Source organism: Rana temporaria, chromosome 2 (genome assembly GCF_905171775.1).
Source record: "Rana temporaria chromosome 2, aRanTem1.1, whole genome shotgun sequence".
In the NCBI taxonomy this organism is placed as follows: domain Eukaryota; kingdom Metazoa; phylum Chordata; class Amphibia; order Anura; family Ranidae; genus Rana; species Rana temporaria.
Genome location: NC_053490.1, coordinates 99,388,941 through 99,398,791, shown reverse-complemented (window position 1 = coordinate 99,398,791; position 9,851 = coordinate 99,388,941). Strand labels below are relative to the sequence as shown.

The 9,851-nt window shown below is 44.0% G+C and overlaps 1 protein-coding gene across 1 annotated transcript; it reads left to right on the top strand.

Annotated features, from left to right (window-relative positions):
* The first annotated feature begins 514 nt into the window (after positions 1-514).
* On the top strand, positions 515-9,275 carry LOC120929269 (THAP domain-containing protein 2-like). The gene is made up of 2 exons (XM_040340587.1): positions 515-726; positions 8,379-9,275. Exon 2 carries the CDS (start codon positions 8,380-8,382, stop codon positions 9,154-9,156), a length of 777 nt encoding a protein of 258 aa, XP_040196521.1. The 5' UTR covers positions 515-726; position 8,379; the 3' UTR covers positions 9,157-9,275.
* Positions 9,276-9,851: the final 576 nt, after the last annotated feature.

The following is a 9,851-nucleotide window of genomic DNA, read 5'->3' as shown; positions in this document are numbered from 1 at the left end:
CCTGTCCCGATTGTGATCACACGCTCTGTCCTGATTGTGATCACACGCTCTGTCCTGTCCCGATTGTGATCACACGCTCTGTCCTGATTGTGATCACACGCTCTGTCCTGTCCCTAGGTGGACTCATCTCCGCCCACCACCTGACAATCAGGACCTCTCATCTTCCTGCACATAATTACACTACACTGAATCACGTCCTATCTCCAGCTGGAGGCGCCGACCGCACTGCTCTTATGTCACTGGACAGCGGAAACCGGGCACCTGGAGGGGCAGGTCTTACTGGAATCTGTAAAGAGAAGGGCGGGATGAAGGGGATTGTCATTGAGAAAATGTAGGAAGGGCGTGGCGATTCAGCAGAATGGGGCGGGATGGAAAGGGCTGGTGGGAGTAAAGTGAACAATCAGAGGGGAGAGAATTGCGGGATGGGGCGTGACTATTAGTTAAGCAGAGCAAAGAGGGGCGTGGCTATGTGTGTAAATACGCGGCGAGGGGGAGGACTATTAGTGGGCAGATTCAGAATAGGAATTGGCTATCAGTAGAGGGCGGAAAGGGGAGGAGGTGGTCAGAGAAGAGGGAAAGGTTCGGAAAGGGGAAGCGTGGACTCCTTAGTTCAATACTAGAGTAGGGGCGTGACCATGCTGGTTGGGCGGTACCAGTCACTGTAGATGGGAGTGGTCTCTCTGTGTCATTCCCACTAGTGCAGGAAGCCGATGGAGGAAGTGAGAGGTAAGCACGGGGGATTCTGGGGGTACATCTCACACGGTACCGATGTCCACATATGACTTCTTATGGGAAATACAAGGTTATTATCCTATACTGCAGGTGGTCTGATGTGATCCAGGGGGATCTGTGTTAGAAGCTTCGGATGGAAGCTGCTCAGTGTAAACACAGTCAGGTGTCTTCTGATTTCCCATGAACAAACATTGACTACTGAGATCATCATTACAGTGTGTGTGTATTACACATGGGGGGGACATGCATGGGAATCTATATGTGCTCTCATACTGATTCCCTTGGTTCACATTCACAGGGAATCACCCAGAATGAAGGGAAAAGGCTTCCCCTCCCAGACATACACATCCTCATATCAGAGGACTTCTAGAGTTTAACCACTTCAATACTGGGCACTTTCACCCACTGGCGTAGCAGGGGGTGCTGTGGCCCCGAGCGCGACATTTAGGGGGGCGACTTTCCGTGCCTCCTCCTTATTTTTAATTTCCCGTCTCACCGACACGGATGTCCGGACCGGCCAGGCGGCCACCATGTTTAATGTCCAGCGCTCTGTGATTGGGCATATGGGGGTCATGTGGGGCTGGAAGTCCCGCCTCCGAACATGACCGCCCAATAGGGCAATGACCCTAAACACACAGCTAAGATAACAAAGAAGTGGCTATGGGACAACTCTGTGAATGTCCACGAGTGGCCCAACCAGAGCCCAGACTTGAACCCGATTGAACATCTCAGGAGAGATCTGAAAATAGCTGTGCACCAATGCTCCCCATCCAACCTGATGACGCTTGATAAGTCCTGCAAGGAAGAATGGGAGAAACTGGCCAAAATAGGTGTGCCAAGCTTGTAGCATCATACTCAAAAAGACTTGAGGCTGTAATCGGTGCCAAAGGTGCTTCAACAAAGTATTGAGCAAAGGATGTGAATACTTATGTACATTTTTATTATTACATATTCTAAATTTGCAAAGATTTCAATCAAATTTCTTTCACGTTGTCATTATGGGGTATTGTTTGTAGAATTTTTAAGTAAATAATGAATTTAAAGCGGAGTTCCGGCCACAATTTCACTTTTTAAATATAAATACCCCTGTAATGCACAAGCTTAATGTATTCTAGTAAAGTTAGTCTGTAAACTAAGGTTCGTTTTGTTAGGTTGTTACAGCATGTAGACACTTTATAAAATAGAAATTGACTGGGGCCATCTTAAGTGTGGGCATCATGAAGCCAGACTGTATGACTTCCTGGATTTCAGCCTTGCAGACCTCGCACATGCTCAATGCTGCACAAGCAGTGTCAGATCAGGTTTCAGCACCTGTACTGTCCAAGTCACATGATTCTTTGAGACTGGGGAGTGCACAGACTCCTGGAAAGTTACACCCACTACATTCCCAGGAGTCTGTGTGATGTAGGTTTGGAAGCATTAAGCACCTAGGTGCAGGAAGAGGGAAGATTAACTATTCTGCCTAGCAACAACACTTTGAAGGCATCTAAAAAAAAAATGTTCTTAAAGGACTAATGACATTTTTTTAAAACTACTGATGTAATGTTATATTTATGGGTGGAACTCCACTTTAATCAATTTCGGAATAAGGCTATAACATAACAAAATGTGGAAAAAGTGGAGCGCTGTGAATACGTTTTGAATGCACTGTATATCCAGTATTACTGACAATGTGGACTTTAGCAGTTTACGAACAAGGCTGAGATATATTCATGAAAGTCTGTATCGCTGCATTACTGCAAAAAGGGTAATAAATATGTCCAGCCAAGAGTGGACATTTAGGCATGGTTCACACTAATGCGATAACTTGCTTGCGACTTTGATACAACTTCAATGTGACTTTACTCACAGAAGTTGCATCAGCATTAGATAAGAAGGGATTCCTGTAAGACTTTGATGAGATCAGTGTTTTGTTTTTTGTAACCCTCACCTTTCTCCAATGTCATCCTTGCTGCCTAAAAATCTCCTCCCAAACACATTCAATTTTCATGTGAGCACAGCAGCAATGCGTTTTCATCACTAGCATTTTTTTTTGCACATTATTCACGTGTAAACGTATGTTGCACATAGGGCAGCCCATTCACTTGAATAGCTGGCCTACACACGACAAACACCCCAAAGGAGGTCAAGAACCTTTCCGGTCATAGAGCATCACACATTTTTTTTTCAGTGCACGTTTAGGCTACATTCACATGTGCACAGAAAACGCACCACTAACCGTGATTGGGGTGTCATTACCAATTAGGCTGCATTCACATGCAAACGCAAGTTTTCAGTGGGAAACACGCATGTGTGAATGCAGCCTAATTGTTAATGACGCCCCAATTGCGGTTAGCATGCTATTATGGCCACACAAGCACAATCTTCATTCACAATATACTTCCAAATCGTGAGGCAAGACGTTCGTTTTCTTTGCAGGTTGCAGTGTGTTCAGAAATACACAATGTGAATGCATGGCGATTCTGACAAGAGCAGTAAAGTGCACATTTTCTGTGCAGGTTGCTGTGCATTCAGAAACACGCAAATGGGAATGCAGCCTAATTGTTAATGACCCTTGAATCGTGGCTAGCATGCCATTATAGTCACACAAAAAAAAGTGCAGCGCTCTCCTTCAATATAGTGCATACATAAATATCTGAAAAATCTATATATAATACATTTATGTGAGTCCATCTTTTATTTTAAATATATATACAGTCCATAAATTAATGATTCAGGCTTGGTTCACACTTTGCCCTGCGACTTGAAGTCCGACTTCCATTAACGGGATACAACTTTGATGCCAACTATACCAGGCGTATAAATCTTGGTGTGGTGGGGACGAGCGAGCACCCCTCCTCCTGGACCATACCACATGCCCTCAACATGGGAGAGTGGGTGCCCCCCACCCCAAAGCACCTCATCCTCATGTTGATGGGGACAAGGGCCTTTTCCTGACAACCCTGGGTGGTGGTTGTGGGGGTCTGCGGGCGAGGGGCTTATCAGAATCTGGAAGCCTCCTTTAACAAGGGAGCCCCCAGGTTCCGTCCCCCACCCTATGTGAGTATGGGGTACATTGTACACCTAACCATTCACCTAAAAGGGGGAAAAAAAGTGTGAAAAAAAAAGTACACAGGTTTTTGTCAAAGTAATTTATTAAAGCAGCTCTGGCGTCTTTTCTCCATTTTCATTTTCCAATTTCTTCTCCCTCCAGCGATGTCTTCATCCTCCAGTTTTTCTCCCTCGCTGATGTCTTCTTCCACTGCCAGTTTTCCCCTCTCCGCTGTCCTTCTCGTTCTACCAGTTCTTCCTCCGATGTTCTCCCAACTCTCGCTCCCACTGTAATGCTAGGTTCGCCGTGAGCCATTACTTCTATAGCATTGGAGCGTCGCCACCCATTCACGTCATCCGGAGGCCCCACACCCTTGTGATGTCACACAGCGGTGGGAGAAGACAGCGGAGAGAGGAGAACCATCAGCGGAGGAAGAAGTCATAAGCAGAGGGAGAAGAAATCAGAAGGAGAAGAGATGCTGGAGCTGCTTTAATAAATTACTGTATTTATTGGCGTATAACACTCACTTTTTTACCCTGAAAATAGAGGGTAAACTGTGCCTGCGTGTTATACGCAGGGGGCAGTGGAAAGTTTTTTTCCTGAAACGTCCCTCTTAAAGTTAGGGTGCGTGTTATACACATGTGCTTGTTATACGCCAATAAATACGGTGCCTTTTTTTTTACACTTATTTGCGTGAATGGGTAGGGGTACAATGTACCCCATACTTATTCACATAGGGTAGGGGGCACCCTTGTTACCCCTCTCCCTCTTTTTTTTGGGCTGCGTGCTTGGATAAGGGTCTGGTATGGATTTTGTGGGGGCCCCCACTCTGTTTTTTTTTGTTTGTTTTTTTGCCCGGAGCTCCCCTTCGAGATCCTCAGAGCACAAGTCTCATGCCAAAGTCGGATCAGTTAAGACGATAATCTGACTTTAGTGATATTCAATGGGCTGAAGTAGGACCAAAGTAGTGCAGGAATCTTTTTAAAAGTCGGACCAACTTGTGTCAGACCAGTTAGGACAGCTCTCATAGGGAACCATTGATTTATACACGACATGTGCTCCCAATGATGAAGCGTCGTACCAGTGTGAACCCAGCCTCAATGTCTGTGAAAAAAAGGTTGCAGTCCCATACACCAAAAACTCTTGAGTAATTGCCTCTGATCACCACAATGCCCTTCACCCCACCTATGGGTGTCTTCTCATCTGCTTAAATAGACCTCACTAATTAACCACTCAAAGTGGATGTAAACCCTTAAAAAAATATATATATATTTAAATTAAGGCTTACACCTTGTACAGTAGGGGTGCAATGGATAAAAAAACCTCACGGTTCGGATCGTTCCTTGGATCAGAGTCACGGATCGGATCATTTTTCGGATCAGCAAAAAAAAATTGCAGCCTCACTGTGCCCCCCAATTGCAGCCTCACTGTGCCCCCCAATTGCAGCCTCACTGTGCCCACAATTGCCGCCTTACTGTGCCCCCAATTGCCGCCTTACTGTGCCCACCAATTGCAGCCTCTTGTTTCTTTTTTTTTTGTTACTTCATCACTTTTTTTTTTTTCTGTAGCTTGTCGTTTTTACTTTTTTTTTATTTTTGTATAATTTTCTTATTTTTAATATTTTTCTTATTCTTTACTTTTTAATTACTTATTTTATTAATTTAATTATTATTTCTTATTTTTTTTACACTTAAATTTATTGTTATCACACAGGAGAAAACAATTCCCTGTGTGATAGCAATTGGAGGTGACAGGTTCTCTTTATTGACCCTGTCAGCTCCAAAAACAGGAGTGCATTGGCGGCAGGGACAGGAGCCAGACTCGGCAGCCGAGGGGGGGGGGGGGGGGAGGGAGGAGACAGAATCCCGAAGATAGAGCCAGCCGAGGGAGGACGGATGGCTGCATAGTGCACACATGTTCTGTTAGAAAGGAAAGCAACTCGCCACCGTATGCTGAAATTGTCTCCGCTCTGCTCGCACACAGCCCTGCCTCCTCCTAACCCCACGCTGTGATAGACAGAACACATCTCAGCATGGTTAGGAGCAGGCGGGGCTGTGTGCGAGCAGAGCGGAGACAATTTCAGTGTGTGTTTTACTGCTCTGCAATCACGTGTGTGCCGATCCGACGTCATTAATCCGTGCGGATCACGGATCAATGACGATCCGTTGCACCACTATTGTACAGTATAGGATTTCATGTAATCTGTGCCCAGTCTTGCCACGAAGAGTTAATCCAGCTCTGAGCAGTCCTCTTATCTTTTTTCAGTGAGATGAAAACAGTCAGACAGAGAAATAGATGTCCGTTTCTCCCCCTTGCTTTGAGTGACAGGTGATTTACATATGTCATGCACGAGTGTGAGAGAGGCATTCTGTGTACTTCAGATCCCCCTCCTCCTTTTTTTTGCTCCACACCTCAGCTTAATTGGTGACTTTCCTGGGTTTTGACTGGATGTTAGTGATCATGGGGCATAATCCACAAGACCAGCAGTTCAGTGTAATAAATATCGATGCCTGGCAAAGGGGAGTATAGAGGTGGGGAGGGAGTCTACTGACATCACGAGTCCACCCACTGAGCTCCAGACAACAGACCAACTCGCAGAATCTCCAGTTTTTCGGGTCTTATAACAGACAGATGGGAGACATTTGGCAGGTAAGGATACATGCAGGAGGCATGTATATACTTACAGATAACCACTATGGCAGTAGTTTACAAAGGATGAGAGTGGATTTACATTCACTTTAACCGCTTAAGCCCCTGACCATTATGAAGGTAAAGGACCAGGCCCCTTTTTGCGATTCGGCACTGCGTTGCTTTTATCTGACAATTGCGCGGTCATGCAACGTGACTCCCAAACAAAATTGGCATCCTTTTTTTTTCCACAAATAGAGCTTTCTTTTGGTGGTATTTGATCGCCTCTGCGGTTTTTATTATTTGTGCTATAAACAAAAATAGAGCAACAATACTTTTTGCTATAATAAATATCCCCATAAAATATATAAAAAAAACATTTTTTTCCTCAGTTTAGGCCGATATGTATTCTTCTACATATTTTTGGTAAAAAAAAACGCAATAAGCGTTTAATTGGTTTGCGCAAAAGTTATAGCGTTTACAAAATAGGGGATCGTTTTATGGCATTTTTATTAATATTTTTTTTTTACTAGTAATGGCGGCGATCAGTGATTTTTTTTTTTTCATAACTGCGACATTATGACGGAAACATCGGACACTTTTGACACATTTTTGGGACCATCGTCGTTTTCACAGCGAAAAGTGCTATAAAAAATGCACTGGTTACTGTGAAAATTACACTGGCAGTGAAGGGGTTAACCTGTAAGGGACGCTAAAGGGGTTAAGTGTGTTCTAATGTGTGTTTCTTACTGTAGGGGGGCGTGGCTGGATGTGTGACGTCACTGATCGTCGTTCCCTATGACAGGGAACAGACGATCAGTGACAAGCCACAGAGAAGAACGGGAAAGGTTTGTTTACACTCGCCTCTCCCCGTTCTTCAGCTCCTGTGACCCGATCGCGGGACACCAGTGGCGATCGGGTCCGCAGGCGCGGTCAACAGTATTTAGTGTCAAAGTACCAACGTACAATGACGGCGATTTGCGCTAAGTGGTTAAAGGAGGTCTATATGCACTTTGCAGTGTTATAGGTGGCACTGCTCCCACTGGCTGTACACTCCAAATCCATAGCTCTTAGCGTAGTGTCAATCGTATAGGAGGCAAGAGGAAAGAACCATAGTGCAAATGGCTAATAAAAAGAATTTATTTCCATATAAAAATCCACTCGCATTTCAGAAGTAAACGGGCATTTCACAATACAGTCCTCTGCATACACAGCTCCACCTAGTCCCAGTATGATTACGTCTCTGCCCAATTTAATTGTAGTGCCCAATGGACTTTCTCAAAGGTTTAGGCTTTTCACATTTTATAGCATGCCATTATGGCGATGCAAACGCAATGTGTGTTTGCAGTGCATTTCCAAAATGCATGGCAAAGCACGTGTACTCTGAGCAGATTGCTGCACATTCAGAAAAGCACAGATCTGAATGAAGCCTGTATATTAATGACATCCCAATCATGGTTAGTGTGGTGTATGTTTTGCCACATGACAAAACGTACTACAAAAGCGCCAAAATGCACACTAAAAAAAGTGTAACGCTCCACGACGAAAAGGTTCTTGAACTACATTGGGGTGTTCGAAACGCGTAGAGAACCGAGCCAAGTGAAGGGCTGCCCTATGTGTTCACGTGTGAAAAAAAGGTGGGTAAGAACGCATGTTTCTGCTACATTCAGGTGTAAATTAAATGGGCTTGAGAGGTGAGTTTTTAAGCAGCAAGGATGACCTGGGAGGAGAGGTGAGGGTAAAAAAAAACTGCTTATCGCATCAAAGTCTCATCGGAATCCCTTGTTATCTAATGCAACTTAACACAGAAGTCTATAGGGCTGAAATCGCACAAAAGTAGTGCAGGAACCCCTTCCAAAATCACACTGTGCTGGGTATGTGCGATTCTTTGAAATTTAAGTTGCATCCGAAGTCGCACTAGTGGGCTTATCATTTTATTATTTCACACTTTTATTAAACTGTATATGTTTTTTTTTTCCCCCGTCAGAATGCCGAACTGCATTGTTGAAGGATGTTCTTTTCGATGGAGAAAGAAGAATCCAGATGTTGCTCTTCACGTATTTCCTAAGGACATGGAAATCATAAGAACATGGCTCCTGCACATTAATCCGGACTTTGCTGACCTGGAAGAGTTTTGCCATAAAATTTTTAATAGTTCAAAGGGTACTTATCGCATTTGTTCACAACACTTTGCCATAGATGCATATGAGGTTCGAGGTATGGTAACTTTTTTAAAAAGGGATGCTGTTCCTACTCTATTCCCTCAGATAAAATTAGAATTCCCAACTCGAAAAAGGAGAAAAAAGGATATTCCCACTTCACAGTCTGAAGCTGATACTTCTACCTCAGCCAATATGTCATTCACTTCAACTGCTTTCTCCATGCCTGCTGAACTAAATATGACATTGAATCCTGAAGAAAGTCATGGTTTGGGTCTATGGACAAATCAGTGTGCAGCAACTTCTGCCTATTCACATAAAAATCCAGGGCAACATGAGGAGGCTGTTCTAAACAACCATATACATTATAGGCCACGATCTACACGAACAATTGGTACCTCAATAGACTATTTCCCAGGACAAGTACATCAGTCTACACAGCTAAATAAACCAATGGGAACGAAAGATAAGAACTTGCAAACAGATCTAGAACCCCTGTACAGATCTGTTGGCATTCAGTGCAGTCTTCATGGCTTACCAAGCCTTCCATCAAGGTCTTTGGTTACCAGCAGTGGTGCAAGTAGACCCTTTCCTTCTGGAAACTGAACAAAGCTACTACATTCCCAATCCTCTGCTTATTTTCATGACGACTGACAATGATACTTTTTTCCCCTTATTTCATCACTTTTCCAGTGCAGGTATAATGAAACATTTAGGTTCTAGTAGCATGTGTCTGATTGGCTTATTGACTGATTAGTAGAGCCAGGAGGAGGTATTGTGCCCCCCACACAACACAAGAATAAAAAACACTTGAAAGCGGTGCTCCACCCAAAAGGGGAAGCTCCACTTGTTTGCACCCACCCCATCCACTGCCACATTTGGCATTTTCTTGGGGGGGGCAGCAGGTACTTAGTTTTGATAAAATGTCTTCATAAATTTAGGCCGATATATATTCTTCAACATATTTTTGGCAAAATTTATCGCATCTACAGACTATGGGATAGATTTATGGACTTTTATTTTACTAGTAATGGCGGCGATCTGCGGGACTGTGACATTGCAGCGGACAAATCTGACCCAAAATTACACTTTTTGGGGACCAGTGACATTATTGCATTGATCAGTGCTATAAAAATGTACTGATCAATGTATAAATGATACTAGCAGGGAAGAGATTAACACTAGGGGGCGATCAAGGGTTAACTGTGTTCCCTGGATGTGGTCTAACTGTAGGGGGAATGGGCTTCCAGGGACATGGCAGAAATCGCTGTTCCCGATCACTGGGAACAGAAGATCTCTGA

Excerpts from the sequence above, each read along its gene's own strand:
- LOC120929269 (XM_040340587.1), top strand. The coding sequence starts at position 8,380 with ATGCCGAACTGCATTGTTGAAGGATGTTCTTTTCGATGGAGAAAGAAG.